Source organism: Drosophila biarmipes, chromosome 3L (assembly GCF_025231255.1).
Source record: "Drosophila biarmipes strain raj3 chromosome 3L, RU_DBia_V1.1, whole genome shotgun sequence".
NCBI lineage: Eukaryota > Metazoa > Arthropoda > Insecta > Diptera > Drosophilidae > Drosophila > Drosophila biarmipes.
In genome coordinates, this window is record NC_066613.1 from 22,304,952 (window position 1) to 22,331,211 (window position 26,260).

Consider the following 26,260-nt stretch of genomic DNA (forward strand, 5'->3'; position numbering starts at 1 on the left):
AATGTTAAAATTGCTGTTCTTGTTAAGACTTTAGATTTTGTTTAATAAACAGACGCCTATTTGGAACTGGCGTTTTATTTTATATACAAATATCAAACTGGGTAAAATATACACTTTTAGAGCTGTAAGGTTTCTAATTTAAACCTTGTTGAATTGCACAAAGTTTTCGGCCTGGTGCTTGATGTAAGATTTGCGGCAATCCATATCATCGGCCGGACGATTGTGTGGAGCCCAGACAGGCTCGCCAACGAAATAACGACGGGTTCTGATAAAGTTCTAATAAGGAGAGATCAAATATATAAAACAAATAGTTTTGGTAGTCGAAATGATGGATAATTTACATTAGAATCCAGAGTAAAGCGATGATAAATGCCAGCGGGAATAATAATCAGATCTCCCTTCACCACCAGAATGCGCAGCCAGTTGTCCTCGTTGCTAAGAAATCAAAAAATTAAGTCTTGTACGTTTGTAAGTAAACAAAGGCAATGAGACTCACTCGCGAACATCAAAGTAACCAGAACCATCCAAAATCAGCCGGATTTCCTCATCCGTGTGCAAGTGCTCGGTGTAAAAGGCTTTCAACTTGTTGGCATAGTCAGGGAGGCACTTCTCCGAGCAGGTGATCTGTAATAAATCTCGTTTTTAAAGAGGTTTTATAGTCGTTTACTGATCACCGATCTTGCCTCATCATCGTATGTGTAGCCACGTTGTGCCCTCAGCTCGGTGAGGGTATTATCGCTCTGGTATTCGTCGGCGTTGATCTGCAAAAGTGAATAATCAAGATAAGCTCGCACCCAAGGTCAACAAAGGTTTATAGTCGCAGTTTCACTCGCCTTAAAGTATTCCACGCCCGTCTTCTTGTACAGATCCTCCAGCTCCAGGTAAGCCGGCGGGTTGCGGTGGTGCTCCAAGCGCTGATCGGTTTCCTCCGTGTCCATATACCACACCTGCACCATTTTGGACAGTTTACTTCTAAAGTTCACGAGCAACTAGCAACAAATAGACTAACAAGTAAAAGATTAAACTGCCATCAGCTGTCTTCGAACTTTCGAACAAGATAACAGAAGCTGCGATGAATGCCACTAATGCTGTTAACTTAACATTCGAAGTGAGTTAACATATTTTAGAAATGTCTGTAATTTTAAATATATTCAAAATAAAACGTTTTTTTTTAAAACTAGAACATTTAAAAAAAAAATATATAAAAACTATAAGCACTGAAATTTAATTGGTTTTCTCGTGACTGTTCCCCTTTAATTTTATCTAACGCCTAAGTATCTTTAATAGATCAACGAAAATACGTTTTTCAATATTATCCTTTAATATTTGTTGGATAGGTATAAAATGGTTGGGCAGTTGTAATTGCATGCTTTGACTGATTAAGAAATTTAGTTTCATTTTCGGTTGGCAAGGACTTGCCTCTGCCCACCGGCAATACAATTGTTATTATCTAATTTTGTGGCTTAGTTTGTGTAGTCGGCTGACAGCAAGGTACTCCTCATAATGTAGTACATGAAAATGCGTAGTTCCTTGTCTTATGTTACATTTATTAGCGTTACAAGGGAGCACTGGATTACGCAGTCAGTTTGGCCAGCTCCTCCCGCAGCTCGGCGGTGTCAATGTTTCCCTTCGACTGCGATTGCGACTGGGTCTGGGACTGGGCCAGGAGTCGGGCACAGTTCTTCTTGTGCATGAACCAGTGAAGTCGCTGGCACTCCCGGTCGCAGTACTGCACCGCCTTGCACTTGGAGCACTTCTTGTCCGGCTTCTCCGCGCCACAGGTGCTGCAGTAGCTGCCCTCGTCCTGGAGGATAGATTTCGAGATTACTATTTAGAAAGACGCTTTAAAAACCTTTGAAACCCACCACAAATCCCCTCATTCCATTGATGGCATTCCGCAGGATCGTAAGGGCTGGCGGCGCATCCTTGGCGCCAAATTGCGTGGCGATCTGCCGAAAGATGGTGCACTCCCGCACGGGGAACTCCCTGGCACACTCCCGCAGCGTGTATTCCACATAGTCCAGTTGGCCCAGCTTGTTCTCCTTGAGCACCCGCTTCACGAACATCTCGATAAAGTCATTCTTGTTGGCATCGCCGGCCTCCTCGCCGCTCTTCTCCTTATGCTGGGCCTTGAACTGCTCCTCGCAGCGTATCAACTCGGCCAAAATCCAGCCCTGATAATGGAACTTGAAGGCCAGCAGTTCATTGAGGTCGTGGCTTTTCTGCATTTCCTTCTCACACATCAGCGACAGTGTTTTGCGGAGTTTGGAGAGGATTCTTAGAAGCCCCAGCGACTGGACATTCAGGGCAATCCTCACGGGATGCAGGTTGATTTCGGTGACAAAGGCGTGGAAGGACTTGAGTAAGCTCGGCGGGATCTGCGGCTCTGTTTGCTGGCCATGCACTTGGGTGTAGTACTCCAAACTAGACTGCGTCACATAGTTGTTGATGGTCTCCACGCAGGCGTGGTTGCCCACAAAGGCGGCCATCTGGGAGGCGGTCCTGTTGACGCTATTGATGCTGCCTGGCTTGATTCCCGCGTCCAAGAGTTGCCGGCACACGTGTGTGTTGCCCGATAAAGCAGCAAAATGCAGCGGCGTGTAGTCGGCGCCGTGCTGGTTGAGGTTGATGTCGGCACCCTGTGGGGGAGAAAGAGTTATTAGTTTATAAATTGTTATTTAATTGATAATCTCGGGATCAAATGTTATGACACAAAACCATGATGCAAGGTAGTAAATACATATTTTGGAGTTGGAAGCTAATGAGGAACACGCAGTTCTTGTTATAGATCAATACCATATATTATATATATGGGATCATAAAACCTTTGGCTTGATGAGGGGTTTATTGGTACCTAGCAGCAGGATTACCCTTTGTCTCTATAAGAAATGACTCCCGGACCTTTAGGTTTAACATAGATAATGGTTAGGAGGTTTGGTTCCGGAAAGAACCACCTGTGGCTGCAGGAACACATAGATACCCCGCATAGGGTGCGAGTACCAGGTATACCCACCATGTCCAGGAGCAGCTGAACCGCCTCGCGATTCCCCTTGAAGCTGGCATGCGCCAAACACGACATCCCACTGTCGTCGACGAAGTTCACATTTTTCACGCCGACCAGCAGCTGCTTGAAGCCACTGGTGTCATTCTTGGCCAGGCGGTCCAGGAGCTGTCGCTGCACGTCGTCCAGCTGCGGGTTCTTGCTCTCCTCGGTCATTGTGGCTGGCTTTTCAAGGGGATTTATTCAAGAGTCGTCCGGAAAATGGTAATCAAGAAAAACTCCACTGTTTTCGGCGTGCACGGGTTTACAGCGATAGTCGCAGCGTTGTGCAACACTGTCGGGGGTGCGATATTTGCATTAAGGGTACTCGTTATACATTTACTATCTATACATTTTGGGTTTAACTTTGCAAAATATACAAAATTATGTGCTGAAACTTATTTATTAATTTAACAAATTAAGCTAATCTTACAATGACAAAACTAATTGCAAAATTACAGAGCACTAGTTGAGGCAGCCTTCGCCTATGTATTAAATAGCAATAAATTTAAAAATTTAAGTTTTATGTGCATTGTTAAGAAATATATTAAGTGTTGTTTTGAAATTTAAAAATACATCAAATTGAAGTTCTATAAAAAATTTAAAACTAGTTCGTTTTTATTAAATCGATATTCTAAATTTTGGTGACCCCAAGTTTTAAATTTTGTATTTCCGGGTGGTATATTTTAGTCTAAACATTTCTTCAACTGCTTAATTATTGCAAGTACATAAACTAATTTGAACAATTAATTTGTATTTCTTTAATTTTTTTTAACATTGGCCTAAAAATTGAGTTTGCATTGCAAAGCCAGAGGTCGCCCCTTCTTATCGGCAACCGCGCAACTGTGAGCAGTCGGCATTTTTTAGTGCGTTTTGGTGGCAACACGTTATTACTCGACATCCCCGCTGCGGTCACTCTGTTGTTTTGTTGTTGTGTTTTTTGTGTGTGGGCGGCGTGTGTATCGCATTCGCATCGAATCGAACCGAGCAGCATCGAATCGGGTGTGTTTTTCGAACATAAATACAGGCATTTGATCCGCGAGGTGCCAACAGTGTTTCAGGCGCCGCTGCGCTTCCACTAGCTGATAATAGTTAAAAAATAAAGCCCAACAAAGTGGAAAAAAGGTGATAAGCGTGCAGAAAAACAAGGAGGAAAGGGAGGAAATTCCAATGCAGACGCACACGAAACCCTTTTGCATGGGGAAATGTATAAATAATAAAAGTGAAGATAAGCGCGCAAAATAGCGAAGCAGGCGCGCAAGGGAAAGCGAAAGAGCGAGATAAGGAAAAGCCAGATAAACAAAAGCCACACACACACACATGGCCACGGTTCTTCAATAAAAACAAGTCGGTTTTCGCTGCTCTCTTTTTTCGCAATCCGTGTGTGTTTACATGTGCTGCCCGAGCAGGAAAATGGCCTTTTCCTACTTAGCACAATGTGTGAAAATTGGCCTTGCCGTTTTTCGTTTTTTTTTGTTTACCAATTTCGATTTGTTTCGATTTCGCAGCATTTCCTGCGAAACGCACACAAGCACACGCTGGCTCTCGCCGCTTACACATGGCTGTCTTCTTCTCCTCCTTCTCATCTTCCTTCTCATCTCTCCTTCGCTCTCCTTTCGTCGCTTCACCCCCCGCAGTGCAATTTCAGAGGTCGAAAGTAAAACAGTAAACATTGGCTACGGGAGAAACAAGCGTGGAAAATGGAAAATGCTCTCTTGAGATTTTTGATTTTAAAATTCTAAAATAAAAAAAAATACAAATTAACCAAACCCAAAAAATAAAAAAATTATTAAAAATGAGAATGCTTCGATTGACATTTGTGCCATCTTTGGGTTCCAATACTATCTATCTATCTAATAATTAAAAATCGAACATTTAGATGGATGCAACTTTCGTGTACCAATTCTCTTGGAACTTTTTCTAAGATGTGTTAACCATACATTATATCTTAATTATTTTGAATTAAAACCTCTTTAAATATATAAAATTATAGTATTCTAATAAAATTAACTAATAAACTCAGGCCTAAAACTGTGAGACCTGCCTAAACCTAAATATTTCTTAAAATTCACCATGCAATATAATATTTTCCTTGAACCCAAACCATCTGTGTCATTTTTTCCTTCCCTAAAGGGGGCTGAAAACGCAGAAGGACAAGGTTTTTGTTTCCATCGCTTTTCCCACCCTTGAGATGGCCCTTTTCCGTTGTCCTCCCCAAGATGAAACAAGTTCCTGAATGCAGCTTCCCCCACCAGCGACCTCCAAAAACTATCCCTATCACCTTTTGCAGCTGCTTCTGGGGAAACCAGAAAATTTATTAAGCCCCTTTGTGACAACAGGTGCAACAGTTGCTCATACAAATATTCCTCTCTGTATTCCCAACCCCTCGCAGTGCTCCAAAAAGTGAAAGAACCAAAAGTGCTAATTAATAACACACAAGGAAATAGGAAAAGCGAATACCAAGAGATCCACAAGACAACAATAAGTATTAGTTAATCAAGGAAAATGGGAAAGCTGCTGAGCCTGCTGTCACGCGACGACTCCAATTGTTGCGCCGCCAAATCCTACGATGTCTTCCTGGACTTCGAGAACGCCGCGCCCACGGAAACGGAGCGCGAGGTCTACGACGAGGTGGAGCGAGTGCTACGGGAATCGGAGGTGGTTCTCGAGGAGATACAGATCTATCGGGTGAGTCTCGAAGGCCGAATGCGTCACTTGCTCTGGGCCTAACCGCAACCCCTACAACCGGTTGTTGGGCATTTGCTTAATGATGATAATCGATATTTTAATTTACAGAGTGTATTATAAAAAAGAGATTTTAAGAGAATTTTCTCCCATATAAACATTAAATATTATACAAACTAATGAATTATATTATATAGAAAAAATCAAAGTTCCTAGAATATCACTTTCGAGTTAAAGATCTTAACTTTTTGCAAGCCAACATTGTTTATAATTTGTGTAGGCCACTTGCGAGCTGTTTAATTCCCTTTGGGCTTGCCAAGGCAGCAAAGTATAGAGCTGATAATTTCAACAACTTGCTAAAAATAACAACAATCGCCGGGAAATCGACGGCAAAAGAGCAATAATAAACGAGCAACAAATTGAGTATTTAACCTTTGGCAGGGTGAGAAACGAGACGCATTGAGCGTTATCTTTCCGTCAATTTGTACTCTCTTTCGGTTGAAAATGTATCTCTAACCCCTTGGGTGTTTGCACCACAGAATATTTGTTTACTTACTCTTAGAATTTAATTTAAATTTTATAAATATTTAAATTGGGCGATGATTCAGACTATCTAATATCTATATCTATAATGATATTATAGTAGAAAAATATACCACAAACATTTTATAAACGCAGCTAACTGATGAGAAAAATGCCTTAAAAAAGCAAACATAAATATTTTACTAACCACCTATATGGAGAGTCTTTTAGGATCCATTTATAAAATAAATGTTTGACCACAAACATTAAAATATCAATCACTTGCAGCTAACAAGTAGAAATAATAGCCTTTAAATGGCTTCAGTACTCCCTGCAGCCGATAAGATTAACAGCCCTGAAAAAGAGCTATAAAGCTGCCGCTTCCTCAAGTGGCTCTTGGCTCTTCCAGTATCTCCCCATGGGTCTCTCCAGTGGTCTGACTCACGCACGTGCCCACCAGATCCGATCCGCTGAGCGAACTTCTTTCACTATGGTCGCCCCACTGACGTCATTAACCAACTTTGCCGCTGCTCTTCACACTCTGATATCTCTCCCCCTCTCTCTTCGGGAAGAATTAGTCACCCCATTATTCGTTACTCACACAGAAAACAATTTTCAATGATGGATTATGGTAATTATTCTCCTATCAAAAAAAAGTTGATACCTGGAGATATCATAAAAAGGTGTTATGCCAAATTTTACTATCAAAAGAATGACAGACTGGTTAATGTTCACATCAAATAGATAGGACATTAACATTATTTTTATCAATGTGGCTTAAAAATATGATATGATAGTTGATAAGGAGCTTCGAACTATGTATGAAATATTTTTAGAAACTAATGAACATATATTATTTAAAGAAGGAAAAGGATATGTTTTTGGTATGCTGTTTATATTAAGGAACTTTGATTAATTTTTATAAGTGATACAGGCTAAGCACGTATAAGAACTCCTAAAAAAAGCATTAAAAAGTAATAATTTCATGAAGAAACTAAGAAAGCAGGTATGCAAAATGATATTTTTTCTTGTGCATCTGACCTTTTGGCGACGAATTCTAATTCTCATTGGTGTGTGCAAAATATTAATTGGGTTTCAGACGCAAAAAGACAGCGAAAGCGGAAAAAGGGAAATGGGGGGCAAACGAGGGGCGGCAGACAAACAAATGTCAGGCCGAAAACGCTCAGCTTTAATCAACGCAAATGAACTGGAAAATGTATACCAATGAGCTCATTTCCCTTGTGTTGACCCACTTAAATGGGACCGAAGGCAACACAGACGACCTCGGCGGGCGTTTAACCCTTTGGTGCAACGCATCCCGTCCCCCTTGCAACTTTTTCTAGAACCAACCAGAGGTATTTAAAATGCGCTTAATTTGCGGCCTGCATTTTATTTTCATTGCAGTTTTTATTCGCCCCAAAGTGAGTGAGTGGGTGGCTTCTGGGTGGAAACAACTGGTTGTCAAGGCAAACAAACTGGTTGTGGAGTAGGTGACTTCCCCTCCTAGCACCTTCCGAACAAAAATAGTTGGCCGGGCGCCAAAAGCTGGCAAAATGGCAAAAACTTCAGTTCTGTTTGGGTTTTTTTGTGCTTCTTCCTTCAAGTCGGTTGCTATAAATAGAAAGAAAATTGCAAGGAGGAAAAATCAAAGTGTTTTTCCTTTTCCCCTGGCTTTTCTTGTTTCTTTAAGGGGAGTTAAACTAACTTTATAGGTGTCATTTTGAATTTACTTCAAAGTAAATAAGAAGAAGAGCATTTGCAATACAATTTTTATTAAAATAATAACCCAAATAAAATAAATATCTACGTATTACGAAGAAAAAGCATTTATTAACCAAATTGCTTGTTTTTTAAACATTTGTTTGTCTGCACAGAGCTTTAAAACAAACTTGAACCTAAAAATCATCAGCAGTTGTTCTCTTTTCATCCAGAGAATTCTGTGTACGGCTTTTCTCCCGTGATAATAGGCTTTCATATCTGATTTATCAGCACTTTTTGGTGACGCTTTTGTCAAATATTGGCCCAGACTAGATACGGAATTAAAGGCGCCCATTGTGTGTGCGTAATAAGCAAGAGGGTCAACAAAGGGCCGCAAATAATAATAGAAAAATTCCCTCAGCTTAGTGCAAGAACAAATATTATAATAACGATGCTAACGCACTCACCTGGTGAATGGAGCCACAAACAATAAACATAAAGGTACTATACACCCCTAAACAACACCGTGTGGGTGCTGCCCAGATAAAAGTTTATTGGGTTTGTGGGCCAGTGTCACTGAGATCTCGACATGTAATTACACTTTATGAATTGAGCCATATATTTTGTGGTTTTCCGAATCGATGACAGCCGGGGAGATAACTATTTCGCGTGGCTTGCTAACGTCACAGTGAAACATATGTCGAGCACATGAAGTAATCCAATACACAACCTTGGAAAAACAAGTGCCAAGTGCTCAATATCAGCTGGGCTTTCTGTGGTTTGGTTTGTTGTACAATGCTTGATATGGGCTATATGTGCCCCAAGTCAAAAACACTCTGAGCTCCATTGGTTTGTCGACAATTGAGTCATTTGCTATCGTTGCCTACATTTTGAAATGTATCCAAAAATATTTGAGTCACTGAAATGCTTCCAAAATTGTGTTATCAAGTTTTTAGGTTTTTGTTTTACTTTATAAAATATTAATAAATTTAAAAAACAATTGAAAAATGTATTGTTAAACTTATTTGTATATTTTAAGATACTTTTGACCTAAAGGGCTATAGAATTTCCCACCTAATAAAGTAATGTTCTGTCATCTTCCCCTTTTTGAAAGTTATTTTTCCCTGGCACTCACTGACAGCTGCCTTCCCTCAACGGGGGAGAAGCCCTACTCCGAAATGGATATACAAGTGACCCATTTAAAGGAGTGCTCCAGATAGAAAAAAACGATTTAGCGTCGTATGAATAAATAAATGCACTTTAAAAGAGAGCTCTGCCGTGGGTGACGGCAATCAGAATAATCACACAATCGGAATGAGCAGTCGTTAGATAGGCCCCGTACCTCTCGGCGGCACTCCCACCTCCCCCAGTTTCCATTCCACGAATAACTCAAATGATGTGCGCGAATGCAAAGTCACAAAGCGACGGAGAGGGAAATAAAAGCCAACTTCCGGTTGGTCACTCGGTTGGCCAGTCGATATAATCGCTATAATGTGCCTGCTCGTGATCGCCATTTGAATATTATGAAATTATAATCGGGGCAGACCTTTGAGTATGTTTTATTTGATGGGAAAACACAAAATACTAACTAGTTTAATGAGTTGAAAATATTATTTTATTAAGTAGATCTAACCCCAAACTCCATTTCCACTTATGGAAAATTTCTTTATATCGAAAAAGTTTATACAACACGATGTACTATACTTTAAATATTATCAAAAATGACTTCGAAATTTATAATAATTCAACTGTCTATAGCTTTCATAGTTTATTTCCTTAATTCCAACGTCATGGACAACAAATCAATTGCACCAAAAATAGAAGACCCGCAAGCATAAACAAACCAAGGTATTAACAAAAACCATTTTTCATGATAGCAATTTAATAAATTTAATATTCCCAACGACACTTTAAATATAAACATCCGGTTTTCCAACACTTTCAACATTTCCCAAATAGTAGAATACTCCTCAAATGGAACTCATCGAGGTTTAATTTTACAACCCCATAATAAAATGCGTCGTCCTAAAGCCGTTAAATGTGATTTTGTAATGTCTAACCTTTATTGTCCAAATTAGTCGCAGTTAAAATTGAAATTCATCAGCCATTGCATTTCACTTTTCGAATTCGGATTTGGAGGGGCCTTTTTCTAATTGTTTATACCACATAACGTTAGCGTATTTATTTTCGTATTTCCGACGTCATTAACCACAAATCAATTGCGTCAAAAATAGAGAAATCCAAGCGTAAACAAATGGAAGTAAATTTAAGAGTACACATTTTAAGTGTAAAGCTCAACGAGGAATTTGTTTCAGCAGCCAGCACATCGAGTATCATTTTCTCGCTTTTTGAGTGCACTTTAAAATAATTTGTTGTATTTTTGAGGTCTGGCCCACACAGATGGCACACTAAAGTGCGTTTAAAAATTATGGCATAATTAGGGAAATATGGCGTGATGAAAATTAAATTTTATTTTAAAATGCACGTGTGGAATGTATTTTTATTTTGATGTGTAAATTATATTATACAGCTGCGAAACGCACTGTCTTTGTATGACACATTTTTGTGATTTATTAAAATGGCACTGAGCTGATTCCATTTAACCGAATTTAATTTAATTGAATAAGGCCCCGAGGATCGCTGTTCATACTGGGTTTTTTGTGGTGCTACGCCCAAGGGTTAAATAGTTTAAGCGACAGATTAAACAAAGCCTGGAGAACTTTTTTTATAAAGGATGTCTGGGACCAAAGCTTTTTTAAATATTCTCCTTGCAGAACTGGCTCTCAAACAGTCGAGTGGCCAATTTACGACTCCTGGGGAAGGGTCTACGCCCATGTCTGAGTCCCTGGCCTAAGCAGCTTAGGAACCGAGTGCAAAGTGCAACGACAACGACAACATTTCAGCTGTATTTCTTTCTTTTTTACTGCCGGCGTCTGTGCAGAAATGTATTTACTTTACTTTATATCTTTTTTACGAGCAACTGTTTGGCATCTCCGTTTATGCGTGTAATTTGCACAAAATAAATAGAGTTTCGGCCCGCAGAAATGTGCCATTTTTTATGGAATTTCTCTGCTTTGTTATTCTTTCTTTTTATCAATTAAAATGCCGACAGCAACAGAAGTTATTCAATTTTTTATTCCTCTGTTAACCCGATTTTCAGCAGCTGTTTATGTGTTGGCATGGTTTGTTGTTAATCGATATAAAATCCCCTTTGCATTTTCCCATTTTCCCCGGAAGCTCGTGAAAGGCAAATGTGATTTACTTGCCTTAATTGAGAACAAGGAAAGGGAGTGACATGTGCTACATGGGAATGCCATAGCTCTTTTTCCATGCCGTCTGCTAACTTCCCAGAATTTTCCCCTGGGGACATTGACATTTGTTTGGCTGCCCGAGCAGGATGAAGTACGTCAAACTCGGGTTTCCGATAAGCAAACTGATGTCGATAATTAAATGCAATCATTTGTCATATCGTTCGATTTGTTTGCGAATACAGGGACGTAAAGTTATGGAGGGAATAGTGGGACGTGGCGTATCCTACAGGCTTTTTAAGTCTCCCTGAGGGCAAGGCAATCAAACAGTTTTTCAGATTTTTCATAATTGGATTGTAGGGAGGAAATTATATCTCCAGATATTTTACTATATTATAATTTTTTTAATATTTTTTTTTTTAAATTACGACAATATTTTTTTAAGGAATCCCCTTTATATAGGTTCTTGATATTAACTTATTTGTCTTTGTACTTAAAAATGTAAAAGCCTAGTGATTTGCAAAGTTCTTTATTAATATTTCAAGCAAGAGATTTACAAGCAACCATTTGAAATTAATATTTAAAGGTTTTTCTTGAATAGGGTTATTCAATTTTTTTTTACCCTGAATTAAAGCTGCTTTCCATGGCATAGTCCCCCTCGCTCTCACCTGACATTGGTAAAGCTCGAGTTTATCTTATCTTTATGGCAATCGCTGGCATTCTTGTAATTGCTGCTGTTTTTTCTCTGCTTTTTGTTGTCGCTTCGATTATCTTGATAAATTATGCCCGTGCTCGTGACAACCGAAATCCCCAGGCCCTTGAAAAATAAAACCATTCGCACTTTGCTATGGCTTATTTAAATGTAAATGATAATTAAATTTACAACTCACGCACCATTTTGGTTCGAGTAAAGTAGCGTTTAACGTTGTTCTTAAAGCTGTAAATGATTCACAGCCGTTAAGTTCCTCTCAGATAATGTGTAATGACCAAATTCGTAGCAGGGATTATTTTCAGTGCAAACCATAATCAACTGGGATTTACGCAATATTGAAAGGCGGCTAGCTAATCGCTATTTATAAAGTGTTGCATCAACTGTAAGTGATCTTCTATAATTGCTCAATGCAATTGTTTACCAAATGACTTCGGGTGATGCACAGCATTGTCGCATTCTTGTGAAAATCAAAAGTGAGGCCCTCACCTCCGATCGCCGCCTCTGTTCCCCAACAAAAGCTGCAGTCAACGTTCAGACTCGAAAAGTGACTCACAAAAGCCATAGTTGCGAGTTCTTGTTCGAGTCAGCAGTTTTACAAGTGTAACGCAACAGCAGAAGCATCAACAATAACAAAGCATTTTGCAAGGCCTACACAAAGAAAAAATTGAGCAGGCTTTCGTAGGCGTGGGTTCCGATAATTGAGTCTAAAATTAACTTTATAATAATTTTTTTTTTAATTTAAAAAATGCTCGAATCTGGAGACCTTGAAATTCCTTAGTTTGCATTGTTGATAGTTGAATAAACTTTAAACATCATTCATTTTCATATTGTCATTTCATTAAAAAGATTAAAACAATAGTTTATTCATAAAAAAATATATATTGGTTTAAAACCGATAAACAAACAGTGGAACAACAACTTATTTTATTTATTTAATTATTCTCAGTTTAAAAGGCTATGGAAATTTACAAAAGCTATAGCTACTGTGGCTTTAAGCTGCGTTTATTTTATAATAAAAACAACTTTTTTACTTTATTTGCGTAATACACTTACAGAATAAAAAATTTAGAAAACAGAACTTTTATAAATATTTAGAGATACAAGAATTTTCTGAGTCAGCTCTGAATTTTTCGAAATAATCCATGTTGTTTAGTCATATATTTCACTAGCCAAAACGCAGTTTTTCAGGAATGTTCAATCTCAGTTTATGTATAATTTTTTTTAAATTAAAGAATTTAAGTCAATGCCTTTTATAATTAAATTTGGCAAATCAGTTTCCATAAGTGTAGGTGTGTTTGGATTTATATGTATGTAGTTTTTATATTATTTATTTTTTTGTTGATATCCGAGCTTAAAACGGATAAGGACTTTCATTTTCTCAGCTGAACATTGAATTATTAAAAGGTTCTTGACGGCGGAAGGCCCAAGCATAAACACGAGTGTTCCTCGGAAATTATGAAACATTTATGATTATGCCAGCAGTTTGAGTGGCGCTATGGGAAATTTGTAGACTGAACTTGTCATCGTTGTCGTCATAATCCGACTCTCATTGTTGCAGTTGCAGTTGCAGTCTGTTTGTATATGTATCTTTCGATTTTCTTCTGTTGTCACGACAGGCGACCGAGTGTCTGTGGGATCAACTTCCTTTGTTCTGGGGCGCTTTCAATTTCTGTTTTTCATCCGACTCCCTTGCATTAAAAATAAATTATAAGAAATTACCAGTCATCAAAGAGAACTCCCTCTCTGGGAAATTGTTTTGGTCTCTTAAGTTCCCAGAATTAATTTGCATTGATTTGTGGCTCGCCAATTTTATAGCTCGTCATTTTGCTTGAGCATACAAGCGAGTATATGTATGTATATATTTTGTCATTTTTGTTTGCCTGCGATTCATTCATTGATTCACTTCAACGTGATGGGAATTCGAATCCGGCGCTTCGATGATGCAAGCAAAGCAAAGGGAAATTAGAAAAGCGCAGTCATTTCTTTTATGGAAATGAAAATGTCAGCAAAAGTCAGCACAAAAAATGCCCGGCATGTTTGGCTTGTCTGTCCTCTCGGGGGAGCTGTTTGTTGTTAAACACATTGCAAGAGCGCCGTAAACAACTTCTGTGGCATCCATGGAAATATTTCCAACCCGCTTGCTGCAACACCACCCACACTTTTCCGGCTCGCCCTTTCGGCGGGACCCCCATGACATGCACTATTTTATAGCGTCACGCGTTGCCATTGTGGGCGAAAGTCCAATACCAAGTCTGGACTGGGTTGCACTTTAGCGCCACTTGGGATAAACATTTGCACAAGGGGAAATTTTCACCGATTAAACTGCATTAATACAATAAAAATGTTCTTCTTTATGCCTTCTGATGGTGGGTAAGCTTACAGGGGATATTTAGAGAATACCTACACTCTCAAAGAGATATTATTTTTGACTTAAATATCATGCCAATTTTTTGACCTAAAATGACGGTGTTTTTACTGGCATAATGGTAATAAAAGTCAGAATAAGGAATGTCATACTTCGTTGAGCTCGTAGTTTAATTTTTAATTTTTTTATATTTAAACATACAATTTTTTTTATTTTTAACATTTTTTGCAATAAATCATGATATACCGCCAAAAAAAAGCAAAAACTTGGTAAAAAATAATGTTTTCTGAAAGTGATAGGGATCTTTAGCATGAAAATCAAGTTTTTTAGAACTGCCTGCCTTTTAGCTGTACGTCTTGATTTGGCCAAACTATGATAGAAAAACTGGGAAAAAAGGAACATTTTTGACTAAAATATGAATGATAATTCTTAGACCTAAAAATCTTTGTATTGAAAGTCATAATGCAAAAGAAAATAAATAATGATATTATAAACTATATGAAATACCTTGTTAAAGTCGTAGCATATTTTCCACTACAATGGAATTAAATTTTTGATTTACATTCCGGTTTTAAAAACTCTTTTTAATTTCAAGTTTAGGATGACATTACAAGAAGGTCATTACTATTTTTCCTCTGTGTCTTGACTATCAGATAAAGCAGGTTCCAAGTTGAGTAGTGGGGGCTGCGATTAGAACACGATCATGTTCGCTAATGCTAAGCAACACTTGCCAAGTGTCATTGGCAATTATCTGGGGCAGGCCGTTCTCTCTTCGCTTCTGCATTTCCGCATTGCTGCCTCTAATTTCGTTTTCAATTAAAAGCCCTGCCATTCCGCGGCAGATGCAACACTCGCCAAAGTTAATTAACTATTCATCTAAGTGTAGTCTGCGGTTATGTGTGGTTGGCATTGTGAGGGGTTTTCCCCCTTTTTTTTTGCTGCTTGATGGAACAAATGAAACGCTGACTGATTGCGCTTTTATGCTACTGACGAGCAGGCGCGCAAGTGTTAATTAAACCCCAAACTAGAAACAGTTACAAAACGAAGAACGGTTCTTGAGATATTATGATTTCTTTTTCGATTGAGCAAGCATACCACATAAAAGTCATACAAGTTCAAGTCTGTTGTGGTTGTGGGTGGATTTTCATTCGCCTTACTCATTTTCTTGCTTAAGATGCCCGAGCAGACAGCACGTGCTTGCAAATGGAGCACATCGGGGTTTTATTTTAAAGACGGGATGCAGTGATGAATCAACACAATTGCTCACTGGCCAGGAGATGCAATGCGGGGTCCCGATCCCGTTTCCTGTGCCTTCAGTGGCAGTTCCCCAGCAACACCTCCGCCTTTTGTTTTCAGCTCTTCCTTTGGTTCTGACATGCTCGTGAGGCAAGATGCAAAGCATGCAACATCATCAGAAGAGGGCTAAAATATGGTAGTCTTCCCCTCTTAAAAACATTTAAATACCCTAAGATCAGGGGACAAACTGTTCACATATGAAAGAAATACCTTATAGTAATCTATAGTATTTTACTAAAGGTATGACTCTGGCCAATTAAAATTTAGAACTTTTGTCATTCAAGTCCAAATAGTGAATGTCTGTGTACCACAATTATGGTTCCCCGAACTCACGGCCAAACTGCTGCCCTTAATCATAATGCCCCCCGCAAGGGTAATAAACAAAAGTGAGCTGCTGCCTAATGACACTCGGCCATATGTGGGCAGATCCCAAGTATTCCTCTTCTCCGAAAATCACAGCTTGCAATCTCTGGTATGGAATGCTAGTAAACGAGAAGAGCCCACACAGGGCACGTTTATTTCAAAGCCATACCCAGCAAGTCAAAGGAGCAGGGAGCAGAGCAGACCGTACCAGAACCATTTCCGTTCCATGGCCGTGTGCTTGGTTCGTGGCTTCAAGGGTCCTTAGAGAGTCACTGGCGTAAACGAGACAATGCCGCTGGATAAAATGGGAGTGCAGAGGGAAAATATATCTCAAAATGCAGAGAAAATTGTAATAATAAAAATATCCAATAAATAAAATAAGATAATATCGGCTTTGGTAACATACTTTCCTTTTAATGGGTATCTGTTAAGGATAGATACAGATCTTTTATTTCTTAAGAGAGAATGGATTGGGAATAATCCAAGGAACTAGAGCAATTATTAAATTAAATATTAAATATTCTTTTAACAAAATAATACAATTTTAAGCTTAGAAAGATACTTCATTTTTAATAGGTATAGTTAACTCTTAAATATAGGTATCTGTTAGGAAATTATTGATTGAGAACAATTCTAGGAAATATTTCTTGTACGTATTACAAGTATTTTTAAACATTCATTTAGAAATCCAAGTTCCTAACTAAAGTTTTTGGATTCGACATATAAATATACTTATATTTTGCGGTGTAAAGTGGACCACCGAGGCCAAGTCAACGACAGCAGTCCGCATCCTCTTAATTTTTTTTCCACCACCTCCCCCACATTTTGTTTACTTGTTTGCTCGCGTTAAACATTCTGGGATGCTTCAAGTGCAGCAGCCAAGGACATGAGATCTTGACTTACAGACAGGTGTAAATTATGTAGAGTGAAAAGAAATGCCAGCACACAGGGCCCGGGAATGAGAAACAAAAGCCAAAACATCACAGATGCAGTGTTTGCTCGGGCTCGCTAGCTGCAGACAGTTGCGTTCTTGTTATGATGATTATGCCAAAGTACTCATAACAGAATGCACTGGGAGAAAAAGTAATAACTAAAGTATGTATTTTACATATTTAAAAAAATATTAGTGCCTTTAAAATAAGAAAGTTAAATATATTTCTTATTCCGCACTGCTCTTCTTAACTTGAAGTTGTCTACTGTTTGAATGGATTACTCTTGATTTTTTTAACTATTACCTTTCAGTGTAGCCTAGCACTTTGCCTGCTGTCTGAGTGTTTGTTGATATGCGCAGCGATTTAATTATAAACACACAACACGTGCTGGTCCATTTTATTACGGCGGAGAGGTGTGCAAACCAAAAATAACACTCGCTTACTTCTTTGTAGAGATCCACTCACACCCCGGTGCCCTGAGCTTGAACTTCGCAGTCCACTGGGCTGTGTGTAACTCGCAGGTTCTCTGCATCGCGGTTTTAGCTCGATTCGGGGGCGGGGCCGGCTATATTTAATTCCACCTAATGTATGCCAATATGCTATAATCGGTTAGACACGCAATAGCATCAGATGGGGGCTTGTAATTATCTAATTATGTTGTGCCTTGTTTGACCAGAACAATGGCAAAAGCCATAATTAAGTTGGCTAACTGTTAGAGTTGACTTACAGAAGAGCTAAGCTTATATGAAGGGTCTTTAAAAGAATCCCAAGAAATCATTCAAGACTCATAGAGATTGTTTTACCATATGTTTTGAAATTTGTTAGGTTGATAAGAATTCGTAGCAAAAAACCATTTTTACGCAATATGTTATTTCTATTCTTGGAAAACCACTCATTGAAAGGAAATCTACTGATAAAAAACAGACCTTAAAGTGGAATTTTTCTTAGGCTCCATGAAGTTTATGTTAGTTTTAAGATATGAAGTTTCTTAAGAATTTGGCTTTAAAAGCTGTGGCTTCCCACATTTATTTTTTAAAAGGCAGACAAAAAATATATTAAATTCAACATAAATTTTTCTCCAACTTCAATTTTGCTGCTATTGACCACAGCTAACCTGAATGGCCGTCTGCACTTAAAATACTTGCTATATTATTAGCCACTTAAAATGTATTTGAAAAAACGCCAAAAGACCTCAATTGAAATAATCAACGCCATTTGCCGATTCAAAATGAACTCTTCACATCATGCAATGACCGTTCGTTAGCTCCATTTTCCCGGTGCCGCGTGTGTTTTCCTTTATTTTATGATTTTTGTAGATCATAAAGCATCGATAAAAATCAGTGCGCCGGTCAATGCACGCGGCTTTCGACGTCGTTATTGTTGCATGTGCCGCAGAAATAAAGACGCAGAGTTTTCCTCGATGGAAACTAGCCGGCCGGCCACAATGGCTCACAGTTCGCTGATTGTAATAAAACAAATGCCTGAAATGTGGTCAGCAGGCATAGTTTTTTTTAAGAGGCCAGTAAAAAACCAAGCCTCAGAAAAAGTGCACTGAAAAAATTGATGCACTTTTAAATATTATAATATTAAATTTTAGGTCAAGATAAACGAACATCAAAAACGTGTCTTAAAAACTGTGGGATCCAATTCATAAAAAAAGTTTAAAATATTGGGAACAGTAATACATATTATAAATAAAACAAAATATTATATATATAAATATAAATATAAAAAATATAAATATAAAAAATATAAATATAAAAAATATAAATATAAAAAATATAAATATAAAAAATATAAATATAAAAAATATAAATATAAAAAATATAAATATAAAAAATATAAATATAAAAAATATAAATATAAAAAATATAAATATAAAAAATATAAATATAAAAAATATAAATATAATAAATATAAATATATTATAAAAAATATATCTTAAACATAAATAATTGCATTTACATTGCCAAACTATAAACCTACATTTTTTTTATATTTTTCAATAATTTGTTTTGCATTCTTCGAGTGTATAAATGGTCTACGAGTTCGCATGCCAAACTCGCATTTAGTCCAGTTTCTAGTCGAACTTATTGACTGACGGTTTTTTCCCCTTTTTCCTGCGAATCTTTACAGGGTGCCGGCAAGGAAATCCGAGAGGCCATCGCCGACCCCTCGCCGGAGGTGACGAGCAAAGCCTGGGCAGCGGTGCTCCCGCTGGTGAACAAGCTGAAGCGCTGCTACGAGCACTCCATGGAGCTGGACAAGATTGTGCCCAAGCTGCTGGGCCAGCTGGTGGGCGGAAAGCTCAATCCGACACAGCACCTGGAGACCCAGCAGGCGCTGGTCAAGCAGCTGGCCGAGATCTTGGAGTTCGTGCTGAAGTTCGATGAGTACAAGGTGAGTGAGTTGCTCTGACAGCTGGGTGTTACAAGCTCTGGTCCATATTTGGCGGTACAACGCCCACCGCGTTAACCCATTAATTGCTAGTGCAGGGAATGCCACACAATGGCATTACGTTGTTTGTGTATATGACAGGGGGAAATTTATTGGAAAATGTGGGTTATTAAAGAGCTTACATAACATCAAAAGGGCAGCCATGGAAATATTTATAAATATTTTTAAACCAATTGAGTACTTCTTGCTAAGATACTTTAATTAGCAAATATTTCTCAAATCCATTCCTGTTTAATTTTTTTTTAATTATATCTCAAATTTAGCTGGTTTTAAAAAGGTGTAAAAATTATTATCTTCTGTCTAATAAAATAAATCTTGAATAATTGAACATAAGTATGAGCCAAATTCATAGGAGGTGCAACCATAGGCACCAGCTTACCAAGATTTAATTGATTTTTTCTCCGTCTGTTTAGCGACTGGTTAGTGGGTTAAATTCTGTCTTCTTCACTGCCTGTTTGTCTGCTTGTTTACCTTATGTGGGCGCTGTCGACAGCCGAGCCAAAGCAAAGCTATATCTAAAAGCCAAGTCAAATGAAGCCAAACCGAGTCCCACTGCCAACTCATTGTGCGCGTGGTTGCATTTTTAATTGACTGACTTTTTTGCTTGCCGCCTGGCTGCCTGCTGGACTGACAGACAGACAGTCGGACACACAGACACACTGGCCAAGACGAGCGCGTGCTGCGGCCCATTGATGAAAAATCTTCGGGCCATCCGTGCATTCGCTCGAGCCACAGTGGAGCATCCGAGGCACTTACGCACACGCAAGCCAAATGGCCCACGACGCACGGCCGATGGCCGGATGAAGTTGTGAAATTATAAAAGTCGCTCGGGTGGGCTAGCCGCAGAGGTTATTTATAGGGTTGACGAATATTTTTTTTAAAAATATGCCATAGATGATATATTTTTATATCATTATCATTATTATCATTATTATTCCACCTAAAAGTATCGATAGATTCGATAAGAACATAGTTCAATGAATAAATATGAACATATCATAATTAAAATTTTACTATAAAACATATTTCAGGTTTAAAATTAACAAAAGTCGCTTAAGTGTAGAGTTGTCGAATATTTGTAGGATTGGTGTAGGATTATTTCACGTAAAAATATCGAAAAAGTATCGATAGTTTCGATAAAAACATTTGTAATTAAGCTTTGAAAACTATTGTAATTGGAATTAAACTATTTTCCTTTCTTGAAATCCATGTCATTTAATCAAGTTTTAAATACTTGAATACATTTCTGTGACCTCGAGTGTTTTTGCAATCACAAACATCTGAGATATGCAAACACGAGTTCGAGTATATCCGCACTGGGTTAAAACATTACCTAGAGCCACACAACTTTCAGTGGCAGTTGAATATGTCGGTTTTTTGTCGGGAGCCGAGCAGAATCGATTTGTTTAATGGCAATCCCTGTGAATGGCGCATTTCCCATGGCTCGCTTCCGTTTGGCGAAACTTTCATCAAATCGATTGGGGAGCGGCGTGTATGTATGAGTCTGAGGAGAAGAAGGGATCGGGATCTAGGACAATCGCGAGGTGGGGCTGGGGGGCCAAGTCATCGCCATCGTCGGCTTCTGCTCTCTGATGTCTGGTGTCTGCAACTTTGTGCTCCCGATGATAATGATGATGGCCGTAATGCCGATGATGATGATGTTAAACGCTGTAAACTGCACGTTCATTGTGTGCTCAAAGTGTCAGCTGCCTGGCGCACACAGATACTTCGCAATGTAAAAGTTGTGTGTATATGGACCAAACGTGCTTCCCAACTAACAGCTACTTCCACTTCCGCTCCTCAATGGAGACCATTGTCTCTGGCACTTTTGTTGCTTTGTTTCCACTGGGCCGCAAAGTATGCTGCACAATTTATTGACTTTGCTTGTAACTGGCTTCGTTTTAGTGTCGACTTTATTGCGAAAACTCTTGTGGCATCGAGAGGCACTTGTAGTACAGTGTATGAGGCCTGGGGGAAGTAACACAGATTGCTCACATAAACTGAACCTAAAACTAGCTTTAATTGCATCTATCACAAGGGTCCTAAATTAAAAGATGATCTGTAAGATATTAAACAGTGCTGAGTTTTTAAGGAAACACCAACGAAAACTTTAATCATATCTTTAAATTATATAACATATTTAATTATTCTTTAGGGAAAGCCCCAAAAAAAGAAATTTAAAATAATATTTATTGTTCTCTTGTTTAATCGTATCTTTATAGAGGGTATCTTAATGCTTATTTGTTAGTCACAATATCTTTTGACATAATACCTTTTCTTAAATTTAAAACCAATATTTACTGTATTTATATACAGACTTTTGAGCAGCTGCATTTTTATCTTCATCGGATGCAATGGATCTGTCCAAAATACAGAGAAAATTGCTTTCTTGGCACGCTTTCAACCAAAAGTCCAATGGCTCTTGAGGGGATTTATTCAATTTGGCCTTTGCACAGAGTGAAATTCACAGAGTATTCCCTTACTTCTCCTCGAAATCCTCGCTGGTGTTGTACACTGGCTGCAGGCGTCTGGGATATTTACGCAAATATTCGGCGTAATGTTGGGCATATTTGGCCTGAAAATCACGACGCCTCCAGGGCTGGGCGGGTTCATAGAAGTTCTCATCATTATTATTATAGATGTTTTGATAGTTATTCGTGGCCAGAGTGCGACTGCCCCCTATTTGGACCACTTGCTCCTCCTCGCGACGCGAGTCGCTGGAGACCAATTCGGAACTGGATGGGGGATAAGGTTGAGCTAGAGATGGTTGGTTGTACTGAAAATGCGGTGTGGGAGTGGTGTCCTGTTGTTGGTAGTAAAAATATCCAGGCACATTGTTGTAGTTATGATTGGGAGCACGCGTGGCCGGCAGCTCCTCTCTCCTCCACTCTGGATAAGGTGGCTGTCTATAGGTTTCCTCACCGTAATAACCATTGTTTTTTGGATATTGCTGCTGTTCCTGGGCCCTGTACTGATTGTCATTCACTATGATTGGCGAACCCGACCATATCGATTGCACTTCTGGTGGTGGGGCGTAGTTGGTCGTGGGAATTGCATAAGCATTGCCATAAGGTGATGCATACTGAGCTCTCCCGCCAGCCGCTTCTATCATCAGGGGCAGAAGTGCATATAGCTAAAAATAATCATTGATAGATTAATCATCTCAGGTGTCCGGTAATAATCCGGAGGCAAACTCACCAAGCTCAGGGAACTGCTGCTCTCGACGATCCGTCCTGTTTGGCGCTTCATTTCTGACTGTTCAGAACGATTTATGCTAATAACGTATTTATATAAGGTTTCACAACAGTCTCTCGGACACTATACAGTATAGTATAGTATAGTAGTGCATGATGTTCGCTGTTTGCAGCGCCTTTGTCAAGGTGATTGGATGAGCAAGCCAACTTTACCTGACTCGAAAAATTCGCGGCGGCGAATCTCTGAAGTATTTTTTCCGTTCTCACGCACGTTTTCGATGCAGCCCTGACAGCTTAAGTGCGGCATCGTTGTTTTGGGCCTGGCCCGCAGTGGAAAACCGTTTGGCAGCACGGGCGGCAGGCAAATTGCGGTGTCACGTACCGGGTAATTAGTAATTAGATTTTCAAGTCAACCGTAATTAGAGGTTAACAAGAAGAGCGAGTGTTGAAAACGGCCAATAGCTGCAGAGCTGAGTGCCTCTCGATGAGTTAAAATATGAAAATGTGTCAAAATCCCTTGATACATTATTATAAAAATAGTTTTATTTAGTTATAATAAAAAAAAAACTTTAAAAGTTTCTTTGCTGACACTTTCCATACAAAATTCAAGAAAATTCATGGATAAATAATTATTTTTAAATTTTGAATTTAGCTAGGTTGTGTTTCGATTCAATTTACTTCTATAAATTTGGACGCATGTGCAGGATGAAGAAAGCCCCGTCACGTGGCACGGGTAGCTGGCTTAGGAACTCGCCACCATCGTAGGAGTCGTTAAACAATTGAGTTAAGTAGCTGTTCGGTTCCCTCTGCTTAGCCACTGGCATACCATGGCACGTACTATCCCGGGTCAGGAACTAAAGGAAAGGAAAGAAATTAGATTGACATCTGAATTAAAACAATTCCAAAATATTCGAAATCAAGATTAAAGTGCACTGAAAAACAATATAAAATTTTTACAAGCCATTATTGTATTTATTTTAAATTATTTTACAATATTTATGTACAAAGTTTACTTTCAAGAAGAAAATATTCTTAAAATTCAGGAGATGCAAGTTTTTGGGAACGGGTTTTAAAAGGTTTCGAGCGTTTAACCTATTCAAACATTTTTTAAAAAATTATTTTATAATATATCGAAAAAAAAAATATTTTTAAGAAGAAAATATACTTAAAATTCAGGAGACGTAAGTTTTAGGAACTGCATTTTAAATGTTTTGAAAAAAGTTATAAATAAAATATAAAATGTGATAGGTACTCACCATTTGCTCCCTGATGGTTGCCAAATTTTCGGGTGGTGGAGGATGGTTGAAAGGCTCCTTCTTGAAGATGTTTTCGCCACAGCACTTGAGGATGTGGGATGTTATTATGTTCCTCGACCTGGCCTCAGCTACACTCTGGGGTGTGCGGCGCAGCTTGTCAATCCACATGGTGGCCATGGTCTTGGAGCGAAAATCCAGGTTACATATTTGGCGCTCCAAGGTTTCAATGTCACGTTCGAACTCCTCGTCGAACCTGACGATCTCGGGATTTGGTTTCTTTGCGGGCGTGGCTGCCGCCTGTCTTGGATGATCCCGCTCCAGCTCCCTCTCGCGCTGCTGTTCCCTCTCCAGTTCTTTTTTCCATTCCTGCTGGCGTTGCTTTTCAAGCTGCTTTTTCGTCTGCTTTTCCCGCTCGAGTTCCTTCCGCCTTTCCTGCTCCCGCTTGCGCTCAAGTTCCTGCTCCTTCTTGCGTTGCTTTTCCTGCTCCTTGCGATCCTGACTACGCTCCTTTTCGGGTCTTGGCGGCTGGGAACCCTCCACAACGTAGCTTTTCTGCTGCGAGTCACTGGGAGTGGTGCGAATCAACATCCCGAAAAGTTGCTTAGAAAACTAAAAACCAAATTCAAATTTACCGCTCGAGAATTTCTCCCCTGTACATCTTTTTAAATATCCCCCTAAATCCTGTAGTATTTCTGTTGCTCATTTTGAAGGGTGTTTCAAACTGGATTGATGGAAAAGAACTGAAACCAAATCAAGTTCAGAAATCTCTGAGAATTCAAACAATTTTAAAATGTGCAGAAATCTAAGAATAATTTGCTTTTTACTTTTTATTAGTATTTGTATTAATAGCACTTTAAATAATTTATTTTCAGATGAAAACACCCGCCATACAGAATGATTTTAGCTACTACAGACGCATCGTCAGTCGACAGCGAGTGGACTCCACGGAGAACATGCTGGTCAGCACGGAGCTGGCCAACCGGATGTCCTTGTTCTACGCCCACGCCACGCCCATGCTCAAGGTGCTGAGCGAGGCCACCTCCAAGTTCGTCAACGATAATGCCGACGATGTCCAGAACACGACGGAAACGCTGGGCACCATGGCCAAGGTGTGCCTGAGGATGCTGGAAAATCCGTGAGTTTTAATTAAATTAAAATAAGTTTAATAAAGGTTTAAAAAAAAAAAGGGAATAATGAATTTAAAAAAATGTAATCTAAAAAATTCCAATTTAAACATTTTTCAATTTATATTTATTAAAATAAATGGTAAATATCTAATCGATTTCCTATTCTTACAGAAAACTCCTGCAACAGATCGAGCGCGAGGACACGAAAATGCTGGTGCTGCGCGTGATGGTCGGCCTGGTGATCCTCTACGACCATGTGCATCCGGAGGGGGCCTTCGTGCGGGGTGCCCATGTCGATGTGAAGGGGTGCGTGCGACTGCTGCAGGCGCAGCCGGCCATCAAGGCGGAACCGCTGCTGAACGCCCTGCGCTACACGACGAAGCATCTGAATGGGGAGAACACGCCGAAGAACATACAGCGCCTGCTGGCCGCATAATATCGGAGGGGATCGATGGGAGGAGAGTTCATTAACGTTAATTTCTATGTGTATGCGTATCGATTTAAATGGTTTTACTTTATTTATGTAATTAGTAGGCTTCTGTATTATTTGTAAAAATTGTAAGCGAGTGTTGTGCTAGCAGGAGGCAGCCTCTAGTTTTATTTTTACCCTGTGTGCATTTCCATCATTTGTTTCGTACTGTTCTAGACTCCAGCCGCCTCCACGCAACGTAACGATGTCGGATGAAGTGTGGAACGCATATATCAGCAGCAACAATATTTAGTTGATAATCTAGCCCTAATTTTAAGTAACGAATGGAACCCAAGTAACCTAAACAACAAATTAGCGCAAAGTTTAAACTGATGGTTGGGGAGATGTGTATGAGAGTTAAATCCTAAGTTTCACTAATGCAGAGATTATAAATATTAAATAACACTTTTAAATCAAGTCTAGAGTATTTTTTTGTACATGACAATGTGTAGGAGGATGTGTAAAGATCTTAAAAATGCATAAATTAATTGAATACTATAACAAACGGATTGTACGAACTAAAATGCCTACACACAAACACACAACTGAACCACAAGCAGAAAGCGGATGCATTTATATATTTCCACGCCGTCAACTTTGATAAACGTATTTAAACAAATCTACAAAATAAACTTGAGCTGCGCAATAATAATAATTTTTAGGATTTACAAATAGAACTAAAAGATAATTGAAATGGCAAAACTTAACGCATACAATTTGTACCAAAAACAAAAAAAACAAAAGAGAACAATGAAAGATCACACAAACTAAATAAAGATTTATATATGCGGTAAGAGCGAGAAGAAACTGATGAAAAAACTATAGAGAATGCTGAATCAAAATAAATATCACGCAAAATCAACCACATGAATGTTTTTTATGATACGAATGGGTTA

The 26,260-nt window shown here is 38.9% G+C and overlaps 5 protein-coding genes across 6 annotated transcripts; 1 reads left to right on the forward strand and 4 right to left on the reverse strand.

Moving 5' to 3' along the window:
* Positions 1 to 16: 16 nt before the first annotated feature.
* LOC108034612 (acireductone dioxygenase) lies at positions 17 to 1,020 on the reverse strand. Its single transcript, XM_017109547.3, has 5 exons — positions 834 to 1,020; positions 684 to 761; positions 497 to 624; positions 342 to 435; positions 17 to 276 (listed from the first exon to the last, which is right to left on the reverse strand). Exons 1-5 carry the CDS (start codon positions 954 to 956, stop codon positions 139 to 141), a joined length of 561 nt encoding a protein of 186 aa, XP_016965036.1. The 5' UTR covers positions 957 to 1,020; the 3' UTR covers positions 17 to 138.
* A 278-nt stretch (positions 1,021 to 1,298) lies between these two features.
* On the reverse strand, positions 1,299 to 3,322 carry LOC108035663 (ankyrin repeat and MYND domain-containing protein 2). Its single transcript, XM_017111371.3, has 3 exons — positions 3,014 to 3,322; positions 1,866 to 2,639; positions 1,299 to 1,804 (listed from the first exon to the last, which is right to left on the reverse strand). Exons 1-3 carry the CDS (start codon positions 3,215 to 3,217, stop codon positions 1,574 to 1,576), a joined length of 1,209 nt encoding a protein of 402 aa, XP_016966860.1. The 5' UTR covers positions 3,218 to 3,322; the 3' UTR covers positions 1,299 to 1,573.
* Positions 3,323 to 3,957: 635 nt separating this feature from the next.
* On the forward strand, positions 3,958 to 26,226 carry LOC108035238 (CYFIP-related Rac1 interactor B). Of its 2 annotated transcripts, none has more exons than XM_017110769.3 (5): positions 3,958 to 4,165; positions 5,433 to 5,728; positions 18,998 to 19,261; positions 24,641 to 24,903; positions 25,067 to 26,226. In XM_017110769.3, exons 2-5 carry the CDS (start codon positions 5,546 to 5,548, stop codon positions 25,329 to 25,331), a joined length of 975 nt encoding a protein of 324 aa, XP_016966258.1. In that variant the 5' UTR covers positions 3,958 to 4,165; positions 5,433 to 5,545; the 3' UTR covers positions 25,332 to 26,226. The 2 variants fall into 2 exon arrangements, with proteins under 2 accessions (XP_016966258.1, XP_016966259.1); XM_017110770.3 differs by having other exon boundaries at positions 3,958 to 4,042.
* Positions 21,436 to 22,602, reverse strand: LOC108035240 (uncharacterized). Its single transcript, XM_017110773.3, has 2 exons — positions 22,517 to 22,602; positions 21,436 to 22,451 (listed from the first exon to the last, which is right to left on the reverse strand). Exons 1-2 carry the CDS (start codon positions 22,565 to 22,567, stop codon positions 21,798 to 21,800), a joined length of 705 nt encoding a protein of 234 aa, XP_016966262.1. The 5' UTR covers positions 22,568 to 22,602; the 3' UTR covers positions 21,436 to 21,797.
* On the reverse strand, positions 23,034 to 24,530 carry LOC108035239 (putative uncharacterized protein DDB_G0271982). The gene is made up of 3 exons (XM_017110771.2): positions 24,401 to 24,530; positions 23,769 to 24,333; positions 23,034 to 23,366 (listed from the first exon to the last, which is right to left on the reverse strand). The coding sequence occupies exons 1-3, from the start codon at positions 24,469 to 24,471 to the stop codon at positions 23,193 to 23,195; spliced, it is 810 nt and encodes a 269-aa protein (XP_016966260.1). The 5' UTR covers positions 24,472 to 24,530; the 3' UTR covers positions 23,034 to 23,192.
* Positions 26,227 to 26,260: the final 34 nt, after the last annotated feature.